Source organism: Ranitomeya imitator, chromosome 3 (genome assembly GCF_032444005.1).
Source record: "Ranitomeya imitator isolate aRanImi1 chromosome 3, aRanImi1.pri, whole genome shotgun sequence".
Taxonomy (NCBI): Eukaryota; Metazoa; Chordata; class Amphibia; order Anura; family Dendrobatidae; genus Ranitomeya; species Ranitomeya imitator.
The window spans coordinates 621021359-621046617 of record NC_091284.1 but is presented as its reverse complement, the minus strand read 5'-3'; the positions used below and the strand labels follow the sequence as shown (position 1 = coordinate 621046617).

The 25259-nt window shown below is 46.0% G+C and overlaps 1 protein-coding gene across 1 annotated transcript in view; it reads right to left on the bottom strand.

The window, feature by feature from the left end:
• Positions 1-21691, bottom strand: part of PCDH9 (protocadherin 9) — an 89820-nt gene extending 68129 nt beyond the window's left edge. The window contains exons 1-2 of the mRNA XM_069758169.1: positions 21132-21691; positions 16222-19390 (exon numbers count right to left, since the gene is read on the bottom strand). Coding sequence (XP_069614270.1) covers positions 16222-19257 — 3036 coding nt within the window. The 5' untranslated portion in view covers positions 19258-19390; positions 21132-21691. The remainder of the gene's footprint in view (positions 1-16221; positions 19391-21131) is intronic.
• Positions 21692-25259: the final 3568 nt, after the last annotated feature.

Genomic DNA, 25259 nt, shown 5'->3' with positions numbered 1-25259 from the left:
CTAAGGCCCCCGCTGCCGGGAGGAAATTAACATTATTCTCTCTGGTCTCGGTCGGGTGTCGCTACACTCACTGACAGCCGGCCCTAAAAATCAGCTGGCTGTAAGTCAGTACTGAAAGCATAGTAGGAACCATTGCTAGCTACAGTATACGCAGAGTAGTGACTCAAGCCACACCTGTGATTGAATACTGAACACTAGGGTTGAGCGAAACGGATCGTTCATTTTCAAAAGTCGGCGACTTTTGGCAAAGTCGGCTTTCATGAAACCCGACCCGATCCCTGTGTGGGGTCGGCCATGCGGTATGCATGAGAGAGAGAGAGAGAGAGAGAGAGAGAGAGAGAGAGAGAGAGAGAGAGAGAGAGAGAGAGAGAGAGAGAGAGAGAGAGAGAGAGAGAGAGAGAGAGAGATAAAATCCCATTGGCTTTCGTGTTTCGGTCGATCCTCGACTTTTCGCCATAATCGGCCGATTTCACTCGACTTTTGAGATAGTCGGGTTTCGCGAAACCCGGCTCGACCCTAAAAAAAAGTCAAGGTCGCTCAACCCTACTGAACACTACCAGGGGGGAAAGTTAATTTTTTCCCATCAGTGGGGTTCTAAGTGCTGGCGTGGAATGGTGTCAGAATGCTATTAGGCTATGTGCCCACGCACATGCAATCCTATGGGATTCCGCAGTTGCTGTGCCCATGCTGTGGATTTTCCTGCTGCGGAATCGCATAGCGGTAAAATCTGCAGCATGTTGATTATTTCTGTGGAATCGAAGAGATTCCGCCGCCATAGGATTGCATTGAAACGCTCACTTTACGCATGTGGCTATGTCCACTCTGCGTAAAGTGAGCGCTTTGTGTGCAGATGATACCCAGGGTTTGGAGGAGAGGAGACTCTCCTCCAGGCCCTGGGTACAATATTCCTATAAAAAAAGAAAAAAAAAAAAAAAGAAAAAAAAAAAATAGGGATATACTTACCTTCTGATGGCCCCCGGAGTCCTCCTGTCTCTCAGCGGTGCACAAGGCGGCTTCCGTTCCCAGGGAGATGACATTGCGGTCACGCGACCGTGGCATCACAGAGGTCCTTCGCGCAAAGCATCCCTGGGAACAGAACGTACCGGGAGCGCTGCTGAGGAGATCGGGGGCCATTGGAAGGTGAGAATAACCATATATTTTTTATTATTTTTAACATTCTATCTTTTATTATTGATGCTGCATAGGCAGAATCAATAGTAAAAAGTTGGTCACATTTGTCAAGCACTATGCTTGACAAGTGTGACCAACCTGTCAATAAGTTTTCCAAGCGATGCTACAGATCACTTGGAAAACGCTAGCATTCTGCAAGCTAAAAACGCTTGTGTTTTGTGGGAAAACGCATGCGAATTCCGCATGCATTTTACCCGCGGCACCTCTGCAACGTGGGCACATAGCCATAACCTGCAGATTAACCCCATATCAGAAGGCTAATAGCGTTATTTTACATGACAGTGTCCCTTTTAGAAATGTAAATGTTCTATAATAATAATAATAATTCTATATTCTTTGTATTTGGATAACTGCAGTATATATAGACTATTTCACAACAAGGGGACATCTAGTATATTGCTTCGCTTTTTTAGTTCTCTAGGATTTCAGGACATACACGTTCATTTCTTTTTATTCCATACAAAAGGTGGTTTTAAATTTTAATACATTCATTTTACATGAAAAATATGACTGATTTCAGAGGCCAAAAGCAGTAGGTCAGTAATGGCTGCAATAAATAATTCATTTCTTGACAATGTAAAAAAAAAGATTTCTTATTAATAGTACAGTGATACCTGAAGACCGCTGTCACCCGGGCTGCTCTCGAGGGGCTTTTTCTACATTACAGAGATCAGCAGACATGTCGTCTTATACATGTGGCACTGCAGCAGGCATGGCGCATATGTCACTGACGTGGGGGGGGGGGGATTATAGTCCCGCACAATATAGGACCTCTATACAGTCATACACAATCATATACATGCTCCATTGGACTTTTAGAGGTTTTCTTGCCTAGAAGACTATATCCATATAATGGGCCGTACAGCAAGACCTTATAGTGAAACAAAGAGTGCACTGTACTATGTAAGGACTCGATGTGTGGCCATACTAGCTTCGTGCTCACACGGCTCGCCCCTGTCAGGGCACATGTAGACCATACTGTAGGACCACTTCATTCTAGCCCTGTGTTACAAGTTAAGAAGAGATGAGCAAACCAGAACCTGAAAGTTCAGGGTTCGTACCGGAGAGTTAGTGTCTGGTGGTGAGAGAGAAGAGAGAGAATTGTTCCACTCAAAAGTTCCAGTCAAAGGGGTTCGGGTTCTGGGTCAAGTTCGGGTAAAATTCTGGTACCCACACCAAACATTGGAATAAAGTTTGGGTAGGGTACCAGAACTTCAATATATATTTGCATTCATTACTGTAATTCTCCAATATACTTTAATAATAATAATAATAAATAATACATATATAGATTAATACTCAGTGTATTCAGTAAAATGTCAAGCGGGGGTCAGCATTTTGGGTATACGATAGCGAGGCTTGTGGTTTGGTACCTTGCTAGACTCAAAAGCCACAGTATAACAATGGTGCCCATACTGGATATAGGAACCAAATCAATATTTCTTCAGGTCACATACACCACGTGGTTCCCAGGAGGGAAGATATTTTTACTATATCATAATATAATATGAATTCTAAATAAATGGAGCCAAACTAGGTACCACAGCTAGGTGTGAGGGCTGGGATTGGTTTATATGACATGCATCAGGAATGTAACCAAATTATATGAAGAAAATTCAGATTTTTTTTTTACGCTAGGAAAATGACATTTATAGTCTAGTAGGCAGTACATCGGATTTATACTTTAAGGGTCTTTCTGGAATTTTAAAATTGATGAATAACCTATGAAATTGGTGGAAGTCAGACTCCTAGCACTCCACAAATCAGCTAAAGTCGCCACCTGACTCTGTGGGGAACTGTGGACTCAACTTTTTTTTGTACCAGAACAGCGCCATATATAACTTGTAGTGTCCATGCCTGGTATTGCAGCCAAGTTTGATCCAAGCAGGTCGGAGCAGTAGGCTGCAATACCAGAAAGAGCCATGATAAAGTGTATGGAGATTTGAAAAAAAAAATAAGGTTGTAGCTAGTGGTGAGTGAGTATGCTCGTTACTCGGGTTTCTCTGAGCATGCTCGGGTGGTCTGAGTATTTCAGCGTGCTCGGAGATTTAGCTAATGTTGACGCAGCTGCATGATTTGTGGCTATTAGACAGCTTGAATACATGTGGGAATTCCCTAACAAACAGGCAACCCCCACATGTATTCAAGCTGTCTAGCAGACGCAAATCATGCAGCTGCGTCAACATAAACTAAATCTCTGAGCACGCTGAAATACTCATAGACCACCCGAGCATGCTCGGAGAAACCCGAGTAACGAGCATACTCACTCACCACTAGTTGTAGCCCCTTCACTTAGCTGATCATGGGGGTACCAGGAATGAGAACCGCACCCAATCTTATATTGAATGATTGGTTAGCTATCCTAAGAATAAGGTCTCACTCAAACATCTAGATTTCACTTATGTGTTATATCTGTATAGAATACGCACCCATTATAGTCCGTAGGCAAGATCACATGTCCATTTCTTTTTGTGACATGTCGGCTTTTGTTTCAATTTGCAGATCAAACTCGATCTGTATTGAAAGCGTCCGTGAAAAATTTGGATGCCATTTATGTGTCAAAAGGAATAACTGAAGGCAGCACCCAGGTGAAAAACAGTCCGTATTCTCCAGTGCTCAAACCCCCGTACCCCCAAAAAACTGATGTTTAAATGAGACCTAAGTTATCCATCATAATGTCCACAGAATAACCCCTTTAAGCCGGCATTGTTTTCTTACGCATTTAATACCAATGTCATATTTTTGTTTTGTTTGTGGATATTGAGTCACACAAATGTACATGAGGAATTTTAGTTTTCATTAAAATTTTATTTTATTCTACCAAATGTCATAAAAAGAAACAAAAACAAATAAATAAATAAATAGACACTTTTTGGATATTACTACCAATATAAAAATTTACTTTTATGCAAATTGTACAATATTTTTATACTATTGTGTGGTTACATAGTGCTTTTTACTTGTTACAGGAAAATGTACAATGCAGAAACATTTACAATAGCACCTGTCAAATGGTTTAGGGTAAGCTCGCACGGAGAAGACTTGTTACAGAAATGACAACAACTGTCCAATGCATATGAAGGAACAACCCTGCTTAAGATAGATGGTATTTTCTGTAACAAATCGGCCACATCAGAACATACTTTTAAAGGGAATCTATAACCAGGTTTTTTTCTGCCTAAGCTGAGAGTAGCATAATGTAGAGACAGTGACCCGGATTCCAGTGATGTGCCACTTAACGGGCTGCGTAGTGTGGTTTTTTATAAAATTCACTGTTTTATCAGTATGAGATTATCACTATGTGACTACTTGGCCTACTGCCAGGTAGTCCAACCCCGCCCCCACCATTGATTGGCAGCGCTCTGCTCTGCTTATGCAATGTACTTAGAAATCTACCAATCAGTGGTGTGGGCGGAGTTATACAGAGCTCAGCATTCAGACCACTGGTAGATCTGCAGACGGTAAATCAGGTTTTATTCAACACTGCGGCAGCCAGTAAAATAAATGATACATCACTGAAATCAGGTTCTCTGTCTCTACATCATGCTACTTCCAAATGACATATCAAAAAATGGAGACAGATTCCCATTAAAGTTCACTTGAATTAACCTTGACATTTGTAGTAAAATAGACATAGAACACAAGAAACAATACTGTCTTAATAATGTCATTGCTAAATTTTAGGAAATCTTTGCGAGGCCAGGTCCAGACTTGGCTTAACATGCTTAGCAATCAATTCGGTATCAGTTTTAATGGAAAAAAAGTAAAATATTCAAAGAACTATTTCTATAAAAAACCCTCATTCGCATCACAGCAACACAGAATTCTCATATAGTAGCAAGGCACATTGTCCACTGCAAAATAATTACAATAAAAAAGAAACAGTAAGAAAAAAAAAAAGCAGATAATTAGTGCGGAAAACTACCCTAAGAGGATCTACTCATTCAGGATAACCCTAGGAGTCAATCGCTCTCACTAATGTATATGCCCAATAGGTTGTTCCCATTGGAAGTCTGAAAGAAGGTTTCCTATAGAAAATCAATGAGAAGGTTCTTTCAAAACAAAATATCTATTGGCCGACAGTTATGATATGGTCCAGATAAGTCCAGAGATTGTGCTGCCATCTTGAGTAATCAGGCCTGCATAAGAACTGATGGAAATAATACACTTGTCACTTCACTATAAGGCTGCGTTCACACGGAGCGTCCAAAAATGGCAGCAGATCTTTGCTACCATGTTCCTACATTGTTTCCTATATGAACACTTGAATTTACAGGGAACCTGCTGCTCACCATCAAAACTGTGCTGCCATTACCATCATTTGCGTGAAATAACCGTTTCCCTACAAAATGTAGTGACTGCGCAGGGAAGCAATCTGAAGACCGCACTCACAAGACTGCTGCAGTTTTCGATTGTATCGAGACCCCTGCAGCTATAAAAGTATTTTCTGGGCCAGACTTATTTTTTGGCAGACGCTGTATCTTGCCAAATCTTAACAGCTCTGCTTGATGCTTCTGACCGCTATCAAATGATGACTTACTTCTATGTAACACACTCTAGGGGGCCATCCAATTTTTTTTTCTTGGACACAGCCTATCCGAGAGAAAAAAAAAAAAAAAAATCACTGCATGCCCGAGTTTTATCTGATTTTCAGATCGCTCTTGGCCATACAAGTCAATGAGAACGTGGAAAACATCAGACTGCATTCAGATTATGTTTGAGTGCAGTGCGATATTCACAGACTGACAAAATGGACACATTTTTTCCATCCTCTCTTCGTCCGAGAAAATCAGATCACAATGTGATCAGCATAATCGGCCATATTCTCTTGCATGAGAGAAAATACAGTGGTGTGAACCTAGACTTAGGATTCGGCATTATACCTGCTTAAAATAAGCCATTGCCCTGAAAATCCCTTTATTTAGGCTAAAATCAATTAAAATTAGATATACAGTGGATCAATTAAAATGCTAATTTTATTCATATTAAATTCATGATATGGCCTGCATCTACTTATGATTACTTTCTAGGTTTTTGTACTGTTCCTATGCAAATTTAGGGTCTGTGGATGTACTTGTAGGTATCTCCTTACCCTGCTGGAAAAAGCATTCTCCCTTGAGTTTCCCTGGCTCCCTGATGTATTACAAGGTCAGCCAAGTGGTTTTAATGAGAGCAGGGAAAAGTGTTGTTTCTCATACAGAAACCAAGAAGAAAAAAAAAACAAAAAAAAAAACAGAAGACAACCTGGCTGCTTCAGTCTGCGATAACAGCTGAGCTCAACACGGACCTGGGACCCCTTTATTCTCAGACTAGCTTTTAAATGGAGGGGACAAAAAAGGGAATATTGGAAAACAGACATAAGCATTGTTACCCTCTGAATCCCCCACTTCTTTAGACCTGCTGCTCCAGCAGCCCATAATGATAGTGTACATCCAATGATGGCCCCCAGTGCACTACTGACATCCCACCATGATCACTTGTTCTCGGCAGCTAATTTTTTGGCCTAAGTGTTCGTGCGCCCACACATGCAAACATCCCTGCTGAGGACAGTGATTGCTTGCATCGCCCATGGGAATGATGGACGGAACATCTTAGCTTGCGGACCACAGGGATTCAATCGGTAAGGTTGATTTCTTTATTTTAGAAGACTCCATACTCTTTTCTCACTTTAAAAAAAATTCCCAGAAATCTCCTTTAAGGTCAGCGCACAAAAGTAAGATCGGTTTTCCATCAGATTTGCTATCCTTTGTTATTAAATTTAGCAAGAAAGAAATGGATCACTATAAATCACGATGGAGCCATATTTCATCTCATGACCTTCTGTTCTGTTTTCTCATACGGTTTGACAAATGAATTGACAAAATGTAGCTTATCTTTTCAGGCAGTTGTCCAATACATTTGGATCAGTTGCACTAAAGTGACAAAAATGGCACAGTGAACCTGGGATAAATCTGTATTTGTGTCCGCCTCGGCTTTAGGCTTTGGCAGACCACAGCATGCCATACACAGGAGTTAGCAGACAGATGCACAGTATCCGGATGGGGAATATGCCAGTCCCTAAATCCCTACTTGGGTGTCACAGTACTGCTCCTACTACCGATGTGAGTATTAGTGCAAACATAACGAAAATGTGAGTCATTTCTCTGTAGTTCTACTGAAATTATTTGTTAAAGGGAACCTGACAGCTGATTTATGCTGTCCAAGTCATGGGCAGCACGAGTCATAGCCATGGCTGCATGATTGGTGTTTCAGGGAAAGTCTAGTTAGAAGATCTGGGAGAGATGAAACTAGTTCAGTGCTCCCCCAGTCTGTTTTTCCCAGCACTTTGCCAGCTGATTGAGAAGTCTCTCCCATGGAGCAAGAGACCTGTCAATCGCCTAGAGAGGTGCGTGGAGAATACAGTTGGGAGATTAGTTGGCATTTCAGAGGAAATATACCATATATACTCGAGTATAAGCCGAGATTTTCAGCCCACTTTTTTGGGTTGAAAGTCCCCCTCTCGGCTTATGCTCGAGTCATATCCAGGGGTCGGCAGGGGAGCGGGGGCTGTCTAATTATACTCACCTGCTCCTGGCGCGGTCCCTGCACGTCCCTGCTTCACCGGCGCTGCAGCTTTTTCCTGGAGTGAGCGGTCACATTGTACTGCTCATTACAGTAATGAATATGCGGTTCCACCTCCCATAGGGGTGCAGCTGCATATTCAATACTGTAATGAGCAGCAAGGGTGACCGCTCACTACAGGAAGAAAATGCGGCGCCGGGGAACAGACGTGCAGCGACAGCGCCAGAAACAGGTGAGTATGACAGGAGCAGTACGCGATATTCACCTGCTCCTCATTCCACCGTCGGCGCCGCTGTGTCTTCCACAGTGACACTCAGGTCAGAGGGCGTGATTAGTGTGCGCCGCCCTCTTCCTGAACGTCGGTGCAGAGGACGGGGAAGACACAGCGGCGGTCAGTGGTGGAACGGGGAGCAGGTGACTATAGCAAGTGCCGGGGGCCGGAGAGGTGAGTATGTAATTTTTTTTAATCGCAGCAACAGCATATGGGGCAAATATCTGTATGGAGCATCTTATGTGGCCATGTGCAGCATTATATGGGGCAAATATCTGTATGGAGCATCTGTATGGGGCCATGTGCAGCATGATATGGGGGCAAATATCTGTATGGTGCATCTGTATGGGGCCATGTGCAGCATTATAAGGGGCAAATATTTGTATGGAGCATCTTATGGGGCCATAATCCACATTTGTGGAGCATTATACAGGGCAAATGTCTGTATGGAGCTTCTTATGGGGCCATAATCCAAATTTGTGCAGCATTATATGGGGCATATTTTAATATGGAGCATCTTATGGAGACCATCATAAACTGTATGGCACATTATATGGGGCTCCTGATTCAACATGGATATTCAAAAACACAAACTACTGATGTCTCAATTAATTTTACTTTTATTGGAATCTATTTTTATTTTTGAAATTCACCAGTAGCTGCTGCATTTTCCACCCTAGGCTTATACACGAGTCATTAAGTTTTCCCAGTTTTTTGTGGCAAAATTAGGGGGGGGGGGAGGGGGAGTCGGCTTATACTCGGGTCGGCTTATACTCGAGTATATACGGTAGTTAGAAGACTCACCAATTGGCTTTTACCATTATCAGCTTTTTCCCTGTATCATTCCAGGTAATTGACAGATCTCTCCCATAGTGAGACACCTTTTCAATCAACTGGAGCAGTGCAGGGAGAAGACAGTTGGGGGTAAGTGGGGTACTGGACCAGCATAGTCTCTCTCTCTTTGATACCTGGCCAGATCAACCATCTGTATTTTGCCTGAGAATCTGAGGCGTTTCAGTGAAAAATATACCGGGCTGCAATTGTACAGCCAGGCTTTTATTCACGCTGCCCATGGTTTAGTCAGTATGAACGAATCAGCTGACAAGATACCCTTTAAAAAGTTTTAGGAGACTTTGATATTGAAGGCCTATCTTTAGAAAAGGTTAAATCAGATAAGTGGGCGAAGATTTCCAACACCCTCGTCAATCAGCTGATATAATGGTCTGGTTGATATTGTAGTTGCGGGGCCTCGCATTGCAGTAGTAGCAGGGCCTCGCATTGCAGTAGTAGCAGGGCCTCGCATTGCAGTAGCAGCAGGGCCTCGCATTGCAGTAGCAGCAGGGCCTCGCATTGCAGTAGCAGCGGGGCCTCGCATTGCAGTAGTAGCGGGGCCTCGCATTGCAGTAGCAGCGGGGCCTCGCATTGCAGTAGCAGCGGGGCCTCGCATTGCAGTAGCAGCGGGGCCTCGCATTGCAGTAGCAGCGGGGCCTCGCATTGCAGTAGCAGCGGGGCCTCGCATTGCAGTAGCAGCGGGGCCTCGCATTGCAGTAGCAGCGGGGCCTCGCATTGCAGTAGCAGCGGGGCCTCGCATTGCAGTAGCAGCGGGGCCTCGCATTGCAGTAGCAGCGGGGCCTCGCATTGCAGTAGCAGCGGGGCCTCGCATTGCAGTAGCAGCGGGGCCTCGCATTGCAGTAGCAGCGGGGCCTCGCATTGCAGTAGCAGCGGGGCCTCGCATTGCAGTAGCAGCAGGGCCTCGCATTGCAGTAGCAGCGGGGCCTCGCATTGCAGTAGCAGCAGGGCCTCGCATTGCAGTAGTAGAGGGGCCTCGCATTGCAGTAGCAGCAGGGCCTCGCATTGCAGTAGTAGAGGGGCCTCGCATTGCAGTAGTAGAGGGGCCTCGCATTGCAGTAGCAGCAGGGCCTCGCATTGCAGTAGTAGAGGGGCCTCGCATTGCAGTAGCAGCAGGGCCTCGCATTGCAGTAGTAGAGGGGCCTCGCATTGCAGTAGCAGCAGGGCCTCGCATTGCAGTAGTAGAGGGGCCTCGCATTGCAGTAGTAGAGGGGCCTCGCATTGCAGTAGCAGCAGGGCCTCGCATTGCAGTAGTAGAGGGGCCTCGCATTGCAGTAGCAGCAGGGCCTCGCATTGCAGTAGTAGAGGGGCCTCGCATTGCAGTAGCAGCAGGGCCTCGCATTGCAGTAGTAGAGGGGCCTCGCATTGCAGTAGTAGAGGGGCCTCGCATTGCAGTAGCAGCAGGGCCTCGCATTGCAGTAGTAGAGGGGCCTCGCATTGCAGTAGCAGCAGGGCCTCGCATTGCAGTAGTAGAGGGGCCTCGCATTGCAGTAGCAGCAGGGCCTCGCACATTGCAGCAGCAGCAGGGCCTCGCATTGCAGTAGTAGCAGGGCCTCGCATTGCAGTAGCAGCGGGGCCTCGCATTGCAGTAGCAGCGGGGCCTCGCATTGCAGTAGCAGCGGGGCCTCGCATTGCAGTAGTAGAGGGGCCTCGCATTGCAGTAGTAGAGGGGCCTCGCATTGCAGTAGCAGCAGGGCCTCGCATTGCAGTAGTAGAGGGGCCTCGCATTGCAGTAGCAGCAGGGCCTCGCATTGCAGTAGTAGAGGGGCCTCGCATTGCAGTAGCAGCAGGGCCTCGCACATTGCAGCAGCAGCAGGGCCTCGCATTGCAGTAGTAGCAGGGCCTCGCATTGCAGTAGCAGCAGGGCCTCGTACTGCAGTAGTAGCAGGGCCTCGCATTGCAGTAGTAGCAGGGCTTCGCATTGCAGTAGTAGAGGGGCCTCGCATTGCAGTAGCAGCAGGGCCTCGCACATTGCAGCAGCAGCAGGGCCTCGCATTGCAGTAGTAGCAGGGCCTCGCATTGCAGTAGTAGCAGGGCCTCGTACTGCAGTAGTAGCAGGGCTTCGCATTGCAGTAGTAGCAGGGCCTCGTACTGCAGTAGTAGCAGGGCCTCGCATTGCAGTAGCAGCGGGGCCTCGCATTGCAGTAGCAGCGGGGCCTCGCATTGCAGTAGCAGCGGGGCCTCGCATTGCAGTAGCAGCGGGGCCTCGCATTGCAGTAGCAGCGGGGCCTCGCATTGCAGTAGCAGCGGGGCCTCGCATTGCAGTAGCAGCGGGGCCTCGCATTGCAGTAGCAGCGGGGCCTCGCATTGCAGTAGCAGCGGGGCCTCGCATTGCAGTAGCAGCGGGGCCTCGCATTGCAGTAGCAGCGGGGCCTCGCATTGCAGTAGCAGCGGGGCCTCGCATTGCAGTAGCAGCGGGGCCTCGCATTGCAGTAGTAGAGGGGCCTCGCATTGCAGTAGTAGAGGGGCCTCGCATTGCAGTAGCAGCAGGGCCTCGCATTGCAGTAGTAGAGGGGCCTCGCATTGCAGTAGCAGCAGGGCCTCGCATTGCAGTAGTAGAGGGGCCTCGCATTGCAGTAGCAGCAGGGCCTCGCACATTGCAGCAGCAGCAGGGCCTCGCATTGCAGTAGTAGCAGGGCCTCGCATTGCAGTAGCAGCAGGGCCTCGTACTGCAGTAGTAGCAGGGCCTCGCATTGCAGTAGTAGCAGGGCTTCGCATTGCAGTAGTAGAGGGGCCTCGCATTGCAGTAGCAGCAGGGCCTCGCACATTGCAGCAGCAGCAGGGCCTCGCATTGCAGTAGTAGCAGGGCCTCGCATTGCAGTAGTAGCAGGGCCTCGTACTGCAGTAGTAGCAGGGCTTCGCATTGCAGTAGTAGCAGGGCCTCGCATTGCAGTAGCAGCAGGGCCTCGCATTGCAGTAGCAGCAGGGCCTCGCATTGCAGTAGCAGCAGGGCCTCGCATTGCAGTAGCAGCAGGACCTCGCACTGCAGTTCAGTCCCATTCACTTGAATGGGACCGGGCAGCAAGTTGTAGCACCAGACACAGCCACTGTGAAACATATGGTACTGTGCTGGTAAATAATGAAGGGGATGCAGTGCTCCACTTTATGGGTAATCTTAAGGGGGCAATGAAACCCTGACATTCTCACGTAGGGCCCCATTGCTACAGATAAGTCATCCATATTAGAGTCCTGGAAACCCCTTTAATTAAAAAGCGGCACCTTTATCCCTTAATTTTGTGACACGGCCTCTTACATGAAGCCGGGTAATGTTACATTGTCTAGTTCTTAACATAAAAGATATGCTAATCAGCTCATACAGTGACCTTGCATTTACCTTCAGAAAATGTTCTTTAAAATAAACTAAAATGGCAACATTTTTGAAAAATAATGAGCCAGACTGTTTTGCATGCAAAAATAAATTATTATATGAAACACTTTCATCATTCAATTTACAATGTGTCACCTATGTTTAAAGCAGGACGGTGCGGAGCTGTTACAGATGACATTTTCCTACATTAACAAATAGAATTATAGTATTAAAAAGGCAATTTATTTTAGCTTTGTGAACCTGTGAACTCGCTGGCACTTCAGACTAAAAACAAATAACAATTACTGACAGTTACATATAACTTGCTATTTTTCAGATCAGCAGTAACTGTTAACCTCCTAAATACCAAGGGCCTGACATCCCAGAAGGGATTATGCTAATCCAGTTCCACACATCCAGCTATACCGCACAGGCTCGTGAAATCCCCCTCATTCATAGCAACAAGAGCACGGAGGGGAAAGAAGTGCATTTTCCATTGTGGCGTTCTACAACTCGACTGCAGAATTACAGGAAGTAAAACAGTTGTAGGTCTGTCATTTTCTTTTTCTCGTCATGTAATTTAATAAATTGTGCTATATTTTCTTTTGTAGAGGATTTGATCACAAATATAGTTTTTTTTTGTACAGCAGAAACCAATGAGCAATATTTACACTATAAATGTAGCAGAACTGATTAAGTCATGATTCTTATGGGCACGTGTAATACCCCATTGAATTAAAACTGTAATGCAGAGATGGAAAATGACTGGCATCATATTAACGTAGAACAATGACTTGTACCGAATGTCACACTCAGCTCTGCTACAATATTGCCCCATTCATATAAGCAATACAACGTATATATACAAATAAACCTCTTTGAGAAGACCACCCTCATATCCAGACCCCCGTTATGTATACTGACCATCTTTAGGGAGATTACCCTCATATCTAGACCCCCCTATATTATGTATACTGACGATCTTTAGTGAGACCACCGTTATATCCATACCCCCTATGTTATGTATACTGACCATCTTTAGGGAGATTACCCTCATATCTAGACCCCCCTATATTATGTATACTGACGATCTTTAGTGAGACCACCGTTATATCCATACCCCCTATGTTATGTATACTGACCATCTTTAGTGAGACCACCCTCATATCCAGACCCCCATATGGTATGTATACTGACCATCTTTAGTGAGACCACCCTCATATCCAGACCCCCATATGGTATGTATACTGACAATCTTTAGTGAAACCAGTTATATCCAGACCCCCTATATTATGTATACTGATCATCCTTAGTGAGACCAACGTTATATCTAGACCCCCCTATGTTATGTATACTGACCATCTTTAGTGAGACAACCGATATATCCAGACCCCCGTTATGTAAACTGATCTTTAGTGAGACCACAGTTATATCCAGACCCCCCTATATTACTGTATGTATACTGACCATCTTTAGTGAGACCACCCTCATATCCAGACCCCCCTATATCATGTACACTGATCATCCTTAGAGAGACCGCCCTCATATCCATATGTATAGTGACCATCTTTACTGAGAAGACCACCACCCATCCATCTTGAGGACCACTTCATAAAGCAATTTTGGGAGGTTTTATTGTTTATTTATATGTGTATGTTTTCTAAATAATCCACAAGTTTTGCACAATACACATATACACAGCAGCGGCCACAACTAGATGTCACTCTCCTAGGACCCAAACTAACAGCGACAGCATAGAGCGAGATCAGAAATCTACTGGACAGATTGGGCACTGGTTCATAGATTTCACATCTGTTCTCCGTGCCCAAGAATATTCACCGGGGGCAGGAAACCAATTCCCCAATTGTCACAAGTGACTTACGGGAGGGCAATAAGCAGCTTACTGTAAAGCCTCCAGCTGCAAGAACACGGCCGCCTACAAAGCCAGCCTGATATCAGACAGTACAGAGAAGACAAACGAGAGATCTGCTGCCTCCTGTACTAAGGGACGAAGAGCTGAAAACGGAGCCGAAAGTGGCCGACAGGGCTTCATGTGCAGCAGACACAATATTTCAGGGCACTCCTGTTGTGCCAGGTGAGTACCTGCGCCTATGAAGGGAGTGCTCAGCTGAGATGGCATCAATTCTGGAGCAAAAATATGTTTGGAACTTATTTGCGTATACGCTCAGCTGGAGCTTTGGGGGATTTAGTTATTTTTTTTCCTTTTATTTGCCACTTGGAGAATATTACAATCAAATCAAAGCAAAACTTCAGAATCCAAGCCAACATTATCCACCATGTACAACATTATATATATATATATATATATATATATATATATATATATATATATATATATATATATATATATATATATATATATATATATTGATATATATATATATATTGCATGACGTTGGCGTGACTCAGGCAGCCATGCACCACACTGTGCTATTTGCCCTCAACTCTCCGCATGTGAAACTTTCCCAATTGTTGAGGCCTAACGCCAGAAGTTCCATGACTTCTTGGGGACATGAGCTGACGCTCAGGACGTCGGTGCAGCACTCCCTAGCCATCCTGGATCTGCTTTACAAACTCAAGGACTGGTCGCTCCAGTGCAACTGTCATTAAATAAAAGGTTTCTTTGGCTGCAGTCAGTGTGATCCATTCCTCCCCCCATCTCTAATATACTGCAGGCTTGGCACCGTGCCAGCCGAGCCACATAGAGCCTTACTGCCATCTACAGGCCGTTCCGGCACGCTCCTTTAGAGGCAACAGACAAGTCTCAATGAAAGAAATTAGACAGCTCCGCATTTAAATCTTTATTAGTGGGGAATTATTGGACTGAAAGCTAATGCTGGATTTTGTAAAATATGACTTTCCCTGCTCGCTAATCCCTCTTTAGATGGCAAATTTCACAGCTAAAATGAGCTTTGACAGATTGCTTTTCCTTTACTTAGAGGAAGAAATATTTACAATGGATTGATTTTGTTCTGCATAATTTTGCTCTAATTATTTGAATAAATCCATTTCCTCAAAGTTTGCTTTAGAAGAATAAGCATAAAAAACAGCAACTACTCATTGATACCAGAACCGACACACTTCTAGGACAGTCTAAGGAAACTTTTCAGTATGACATACGGGAACCACGGGGGCAATTCATATCTAGGACCCTGCGCACTCGGACATTCAACATACAGTAGCTCTTGTGGTGCTCAACACAAAGGACCCTGTGTACTGGCATAAAGACCATGACGTACAGATTTATATAGACATATCGAAAAAAATAACAATTATGGACAATGATAGAATTCTGGAAATATATTTGTAGGCCATAAAATTACTACTGTGCAGCTAGGGATACTAGCAAAGGCACGAGACGCAGAAATGCACACAGAACGCAGATTTCGGGGCAAGCATGTGTTCACTATCATGCCATTAGCCTCCTTGACACATAGATTTAAAGAAAAAAAAGATGTGAATTGCACCCAGTCATGCATCTTCTCACAATTAGATTTGTAAAATACAACAATATATCAACATATTTTCTAGCAAGAGTAAAAAAAAAGTTAACCCCTTTTTAGGCCATATTATTCATGTCCATGGATTTATTATTATTTTTTTTTTTTAATCCAGTCCTCTGAAGGCTGCACAGTGGAACATAGGTGACATAGGTATTGTGGCATTAGCAAGTCCAAGGATTTTTTTTTTTTTTACTTTTTATTACTATTGTCGTGTAAAATATTACAGTGGGATTTGTGACACTTAACATGCACATATAATGGTACAGTACAATCAAGAATATACATAATTATATATGCACAGACATATATATGTATATATATTCCGGATCTCTGAGCCCTTTAACGTCAGCCAAGACTCAGTGAAAATGAAATCAAAAAGTTAAAGGGGTTGATTTTTTTTCCCTCTAGGTAACATGAGCAAGCCAAAGAAGAGCACATGAAGACATACTGGCACTTTAATACTGGTTGATTGGGCACTTGTATGCAGTACTTATAGACCAGTAAAAGTGCTCATTTACCTGTCTGGTGTGTAAAGGACCTTTAGTCTTGAAGCCTCCCTGGGAGCTGCACTCTGAGGCACTGAAGTGATCTGAACTAGTGGAAGAGCGTTTGGAGAGGGTATCACAACCCCCCACAAAGGTGTTGTCCAAAGGGAGTTCCTGAATCACATGATGCTTTTTCACCGACACCGGAGTATCTGCTTTAAGATGAAAAGCAGACTGCGGAGAGGCAGATTTGTAATGCTTAGCTAGGTCAGGGCTGTTAGGCTTGAAGGTGGTTGGAGGAGCTGTACCCCAATCAAAGCGTCCCATCCCTTGTTCCTCCAGCTCGGCTGGAAGACTAATCGTCCCGTTGATCGGTTCATGAACAGCATCATCAGGTTTAGATTCCTCAATCGTTACAAAGTTCAGCAGAGAACTTTTAGGAGACTTTCTTTTCTTCCTTTTCTTTTTCTTGTTCTGCTTGCTTTCCTGGTTCGGCGACATCCACTCTGCTCCTTGTTTGCTCCTCTGGGCAGCTTTAAACCTTGACGCATGCCGGCATCGAACAAGAACAGTCACGAAGATGACAACAATCACCACCATGGCACCGGCCACTATGGCAATCATAATTGTCAGGTAATCCTCGTTTTGGTAGGGCTGACTGCTATCCCCAATATTTCTGTCTAAAGGAGTTTCCATAGTCCTGCGGATCAAATCGTATATGTAGGAGGCATTCCCAGCTGTCTCATTGACGTATAAAAACACAAGTACCAGAGTGTGCAAAGGCTTGGGATATCCTAAGTCACTTATGTTGACCACGAGTCGGTGCAGGCCTATATCTGTTGTAGAAGGCTTCTCTTCAAGGGTAATGTTGCCCGTCACTGGATCTATTCGAAACAGTCCTTTGTTGTTCCCACTAACAATGGTGTATTTTAATTCAGCATTCATGCCAGTGTCAATATCAACGGCAAACACCTCTGCAACCACCGAGCCTGGAATGGCTGAAAGAGGCACCAGCTTAAATGATGTATTGGATGGAGGGTAGATAACTACAGGGCTATTATCATTAGCATCCATTATATTGATGGTTACTTTGGCCGTGGAGGAACGTGGAGTCTGTCCTCCATCAACGGCTTTGACATCAAATGTGTAAGAACTTTGTTGCTCTCGGTCAAAGGACACATTAGACTTAATCAAACCAGAATATGGATCCAGGACAAAATTTTCATTGTCACTAAGTATTGAGAGTGTGACGGCTTTGTTTTCTCCTGCGTCTGAGTCCGTAGCCGTTATCACCCCCACCGTACTGTACTTTGGTAAGTTCTCCGATACAAAGAATTGAAAGTGGTTGTGTGTAAACTTCGGACTGTTGTCATTTTCATCTAGGACAGTCACAATGATGGCCGCTTGGCTCTGAAGTGGTGGAGTACCATTGTCTCTGGCCGTGACCGTGAAAATGAAACGTTCCTGTTCCTCTCTATCAAAAACTCTGGAGGCTGTCAAAACTCCAGTTTTCCGGTCCAGATCGAAGAAAGAAGCATTAGGGCCAAGCTGATAAACAATGTCTGCGTTCTTCCCACTGTCTTCATCGGTGGCACTGATAGTAGTTAAGTATAGACCTCTGCGGTTGTTTTCAGACACTGATAGCTCAATTACAGGCTGGGTAAAAATTGGAGGATTGTCATTCTCATCCTCTAGCTCCACTCGCACCAAGGCTGTCTGGTTGAGACTTGGCTTGCCAGTGTCGGCTGCAACTATTTTAAAACTGTATTCTTTGGTGCCCTCATAGTCCAACAATGAAGAGGTCTCCAGCAGGTACTGGTTATCATACACAGCCTTCAGGTGAAAGGGGACTTCTCTTTCAATAAAGCAGATGACCTTGCTGTTTACATCGGTGTCTTTGTCTGACACTGTGATTAGAGCAATCTTGGTGTTAGTTGGGTCTTTCTCCGATAAATACACCGTTCCATTGATGGGGCTTATGATATACCTGAGATCAATGTTAGGGGGGTTGTCATTCACATCAGTCACATTAATGGTAACTGTTGCCCTTGCAGGAGTGGAGCTACCATCTGTAGCTAGGACAGTTAACTTGTGCACAGCAGTGTCTTCCCTGTCTAATGGCCTCTGAACTGTAATTAATCCCGTAGTATTATTTAAAGCAAACAGTCTTTTGGTAGCAGATGTCACTTGGGCACCATAAATGTATTTGATTTCAGCATTACTACCTATGTCAGCATCTGTTGCATGCAACTGAATGACAGAGGTCCCTATGGGAGCATTTTCGGGGATGTGCACCTCTATTTGACTCTCTTTAAATACTGGTTTGTTGTCATTCACATCACTTACTGTGACTTGAAGGATAGCAGTGCTGGATTTCTGAGGGTTTCCACCATCCTCAACTTTAATCTTCATGACATAAGTATCTTTCTGCTCCCTATCCAGGACCTGCTGCACTATGAGTTGTGGCCACTTCTCGCCCTCGGGTGTCTCCACTATATCCAGTCCAAAGACACTTTGGCCATTTAACAGTCCATAGTGTTGCACTCCATTGAAGCCCGTGTCAGGGTCCACTGCTGATGGAATTGGGAATCGACTGTTTATCAGAGTATTCTCAGGAATAGAGATATTAATCACAGTTGAAGGGAACATAGGAGCGTTATCATTGGTATCTGTGACGATTATTTTGATCTTGATAAGCCTGAAAAAGTCATTAGGGAGAATGACCACTTCAAGTTCAAAGAAACATTCATTTTCATCAGCCAGAGAAGATCCGGCGCAGAGCTTCTCTCTGTCTATCCTGGTGGACGTTGTGAAGATCTCTCCGGTGGTGCTGGACACCTTGACCAAAGGAGAGTCACCTGCTTTAGAAACCAGTCTGTACACAAGGCTGTTGCTGGTCCCAGTGGCAGCATTGATATGGGAGATATTCAGGTCCTTTGGTATGTTTCCAATCGGTACATTTTCAGGCAGTTCCTCTCTTATGGTGTAAATAAGTTCTTGGGCAATTGCAGAATCCAGCCTTAAGCAGGCAATAAGAGCAGCCAACAGGTAAAAATCCCTTAGGTCCATGATAATGTGCTTCCTTTGTTTTCTTGGATTTTAGGATTTAAGGGTTGTCACTGAGGAATGGTGCCGATTTGCAAGAGGAGGCGTGCATGGACTGCAGGATGCCTTACATCTCATTTCTAATTGGAGCCAGCAGCTGTCAACACAATCACACAAAACAATCAGATTTGGAGCATTTAGGCAGATCTAAGTACATATAGGCATCCTCCTGCACAGCGACTCATTAGTATGCATGCACTAAGTGGCTGCTCCAGCACAACTCCCAACATCTGCAACATGAGACCTTCTACTCCACCGGCACCAGCTACTCCGCAGGAAGAATGTTCTCCCCACTCAAGTATCCCCCTAATCTCCCTCTACATCAGCATCCTGGACCCGCATGTGATGCTCAGAATATGATCTCCCCACACATGTATCACCCTAATCTCCCCCCACACCAGCATCCTGGACCCCGCATGTGATGCTCAGAATATGATCTCCCCCTACACCAGCATCCTGGACCCCCTACTCAACAGGCAGAATGGTCTCCCCACTCATGTATCACCCTAATCTCCCCTACACCAGCATCCTGGACCCCCTACTCCACAGGCAGAATGGTCTCCCCACTCATGTATCACCCTAATCTCCCCTACACCAGCATCCTGGACCCCATACTCCACAGGCAGAATGGTCTCCCCACTCATGTATCACCCTAATCTCCCCTACACCAGCATCCTGGACCCCCTACTCCACAGGCAGATTGTTCTCTCCACACATGTATCACCCTAATCTCCCCCTACACCAGCATCCTGGACCCCCTACTCCACAGGCAGAATGGTCTCCCCACTCATGTATCACCCTAATCTCCCTCTACACCAGCATCCTGGACCCCCTACTCCACAGGCAGAATTGTCTCCCCACTCATGTATCACCCTAATCTCCCTCTACACCAGCATCCTGGACCCCCTACTCCACAGGCAGAATGGTCTCCCCACTCATGTATCACCCTAATCTCCCCTACACCAGCATCCTGGACCCCCTACTCATCAGGCAGATTGTTCTCTCCACACATGTATCACCCTAATCTCCCCCTACACCAGCATCCTGGACCCCCTACTCCACAGGCAGAATGGTCTCCCCACTCATGTATCACCCTAATCTCCCCCTACACCAGCATCCTGGACCCCCTACTCCACAGGCAGAATGGTCTCCCCACTCATGTATCACCCTAATCTCCCTCTACACCAGCATCCTGGACCCCCTACTCCACAGGCAGAATGGTCTCCCCACTCATGTATCACCCTAATCTCCCCCTACACCAGCATCCTGGACCCCCTACTCCACAGGCAGAATGGTCTCCCCTCTCATGTGTCCCCCTGATCTCCCCCTACACCAGCATCCTGGACCCCCTACTCATCAGGCAGAATGGTCTCCCCTCTCATGTGTCCCCCTGATCTCCCCCTACATCAGCATCCTGGACCCCGCATGTGATGCTCAGAATATGATCTCCCCACACATGTATCACCCTAATCCCCCCTACACCAGCATCCTGGACCCCGCATGCAACACCCTACTCATCAGGCAGAATGTTCTCCCCACACACCAGCACCCTGGACCACACGTGACCCTCACTCCTGTACCATCTCCCTCTGTCTGCTGTGCAATTGGCATCCTGCATCTCTGTGTACGTGGTGCCAGTGACACCCCAGTCCCCGCACTGGCAGCTGCCAGGTATATCTGTGCTCTGGAGTCCCCCAGTCTCTCCCAGCCTGCCAGGAGCAGAGAGGAGGCTGCACCAAGCCCTCGCCTGCCACCAGCCCCTGCCACCAGCCCCTGCTAGCTACACACAATACCTGCAGCACTGCGAATCTGCCAACTATAAAGGCTGCACAACTTACAAGGCATCCGAGTCCAGAGGCAAGTTCTCCTGATGAGCCGGAGAAGCGTCAGGACATGGATGGTGCTTGTGGTGGAAAGACGCAGTCTGCTGCTGGGGACGTTCACATCTGCGGTTTGTAGCTAACACTGATGACAGGAGCGATCCTCCTCGGAGACTGTGGCCGGCGCTAAGCTCCTCTGCACCCGGCAGCGCTCAGGCATGTGCTCCGGCACCACACGGGACCAACCCAAAGGCAACCATGCGAACTTCCAGCCGTAGACAGCCCGCATCATTCCCTCCGCCGGCACCGGTCGCAGTATGATCCATGGCTGCAGGTCGTGAGGACGCGCGGATGAATGCAGCCACCTGTATTTCCCATCAGCAGCGGCTGATCACCGTGGAGCCGCCGGCAGCAGCGAGCGGCAGGTCCGCAACTAGGAAGGCGTCAGAGTGCGGAGCGAGCGTCTGCCGGAGAGTTGGACCATTCCCAGACGGATGTGTGAGGAGGCGGAGAGCCGCGCGCCGTCCGTGCACCGCCGCTGCAGACGATCACCGCCCGCCCTCTCTCCTTTTCCCTCTGAACTGGATTTCTTGTTCTAACTCTCAATAAACCCAAAGGGAGGGCGAGACGTCTGCGCGGAGCCGCCCACTGCGCGCTGATTGGCCGTCCCGGAGTATGTGGCTGAGAGGGACACAGGCCACTGACGTCATGACCATGTGATCTGTCACATGCGTGGGAGGAGCCGGCCGCGGGCTGCGCTGCCGGGGGAGCGCTGTGTAGTTGCTTCATTATAGGAGCGTGTCCTCAGCAGCAGGTGATGGAGAAGTGGCGGCGTGAGCCTGAGCGGTGAGGTCCGCTCTCATATACGGCTCTGCATAGTATATACTGCACATACGGCTCTGCATAGTGTATACTGCACATACGGCTCTGCATAGTGTATACTGCACATACGGCTCTGCATAGTGTATACTGCACATACGGCTCTGCATAGTATATACGGCTCTGCATAGTGTATACTGCACATACGGCTCTGCATAGTATATACTGCACATACGGCTCTGCATAGTGTATACAGCACATACGGCTCTGCATAGTGTATACTGCACATACGGCTCTGCATAGTATATACGGCTCTGCATAGTGTATACTGCACATACGGCTCTGCATAGTATATACTGCACATACGGCTCTGCATAGTATATACGGCTCTGCATAGTGTATACTGCACATACGGCTCTGCATAGTGTATACTGCACATACGGCTCTGCATAGTATATACTGCACATACGGCTCTGCATAGTATATACGGCACATACGGCTCTGCATAGTATATACTGCACATACGGCTCTGCATAGTATATACGGCTCTGCATAGTGTATACTGCACATACGGCTCTGCATAGTGTATACTGCACATACGGCTCTGCATAGTGTATACTGCACATACGGCTCTGCATAGTATATACGGCACATACGGCTCTGCATAGTATATACTGCACATACGGCTCTGCATAGTATATACGGCTCTGCATAGTGTATACTGCACATACGGCTCTGCATAGTGTATACTGCACATACGGCTCTGCATAGTATATACTGCACATACGGCTCTGCATAGTATATACGGCACATACGGCTCTGCATAGTATATACTGCACATACGGCTCTGCATAGTGTATACTGCACATACGGCTCTGCATAGTATATACGGCACATACGGCTCTGCATAGTATATACTGCACATACGGCTCTGCATAGTATATACTGCACATACGGCTCTGCATAGTATATACGGCTCTGCATAGTGTATACTGCACATACGGCTCTGCATAGTGTATACTGCACATACGGCTCTGCATAGTGTATACTGCACATACGGCTCTGCATAGTATATACTGCACATACGGCTCTGCATAGTGTATACTGCACATACGGCTCTGCATAGTATATACTGCACATACGGCTCTGCATAGTATATACTGCACATACGGCTCTGCATAGTGTATACTGCACATACGGCTCTGCATAGTGTATACTGCACATACGGCTCTGCATAGTATATACTGCACATACGGCTCTGCATAGTATATACTGCACATACGGCTCTGCATAGTGTATACTGCACATACGGCTCTGCATAGTGTATACTGCACATACGGCTCTGCATAGTATATACTGCACATACGGCTCTGCATAGTATATACTGCACATACGGCTCTGCATAGTATATACTGCACATACGGCTCTGCATAGTATATACGGCTCTGCATAGTGTATACTGCACATACGGCTCTGCATAGTGTATACTGCACATACGGCTCTGCATAGTGTATACTGCACATACGGCTCTGCATAGTATATACTGCACATACGGCTCTGCATAGTGTATACTGCACATACGGCTCTGCATAGTATATACTGCACATACGGCTCTGCATAGTATATACTGCACATACGGCTCTGCATAGTGTATACTGCACATACGGCTCTGCATAGTATATACTGCACATACGGCTCTGCATAGTATATACTGCACATACGGCTCTGCATAGTGTATACTGCACATACGGCTCTGCATAGTATATACTGCACATACGGCTCTGCATAGTGTATACTGCACATACGGCTCTGCATAGTATATACTGCACATACGGCTCTGCATAGTATATACTGCACATACGGCTCTGCATAGTGTATACTGCACATACGGCTCTGCATAGTATATACTGCACATACGGCTCTGCATAGTGTATACTGCACATACGGCTCTGCATAGTATATACTGCACATACGGCTCTGCATAGTATATACTGCACATACGGCTCTGCATAGTATATACGGCTCTGCATAGTATATACGGCACATACGGCTCTGCATAGTATATACGGCACATACGGCTCTGCATAGTATATACGGCACATACGGCTCTGCATAGTATATACGGCTCTGCATAGTATATACGGCACATACGTCTCTGCCTAGTATATACGGCACATACGGCTCTGTATAGTATATACTGCACATACGGCTCTGCATAGTATATACTGTACATACATGGCTCTGCATGGTATACTGCACATACGGCTCTGCATAGTATATACTGCACATACGGCTCTGCATAGTATATACTGCACATACGGCTCTACATAGTGTATACTGCACATACGGCTCTGCATAGTATATACTGCACATACGGCTCTGCATAGTATATACTGCACATACGGCTCTACATAGTGTATACTGCACATACGGCTCTGCATAGTATATACTGCACATACGGCTCTGCATAGTGTATACTGCACATACATGGCTCTGCATAGTATACTGCACATACGGCTCTGCATAGTATATACTGCACATACGGCTCTGCATAGTGTATACTGCACATACATGGCTCTGCATAGTATACTGCACATACGGCTCTGCATAGTGTATACTGCACATACGGCTCTGCATAGTATCTACTGCACACACGGCTCTGCATAGTATATACTGCACATACGGGTCTGCATAGTGTATACTGCACATACATGGCTCTGCATAGTATATACTGCACATACGGCTCTGCATAGTATATACATCACATACGGCTCTGCATAGTGTATACTGCACATACATGGCTCTGCATAGTATATACTGCACATACGGCTCTGCATAGTATATACGGCACATACGGCTCTGCATAGTATATACTGCACATACGGCTCTGCATAGTATATACTGCACATACGGCTCTGCATAGTATATACGGCACATACGGCTCTGCATAGTGTATACTGCACATACGGCTCTGCATGCTATATACTGCACATACGGCTCTGCATAGTATATACTGCACATACGGGTCTGCATAGTGTATACTGCACATACATGGCTCTGCATAGTATATACTGCACATACGGCTCTGCATAGTATATACAGCACATACGGCTCTGCATAGTATATACTGCACATACGGCTCTGCATAGTATATACTGCACATACGGCTCTGCATAGTATATACGGCACATACGGCTCTGCATAGTATATACGGCACATACGGCTCTGCATAGTATATACGGCACATACGGCTCTGCATAGTATATACGGCACATACGGCTCTGCATAGTGTATACTGCACATACGGCTCTGCATAGTGTATACTGC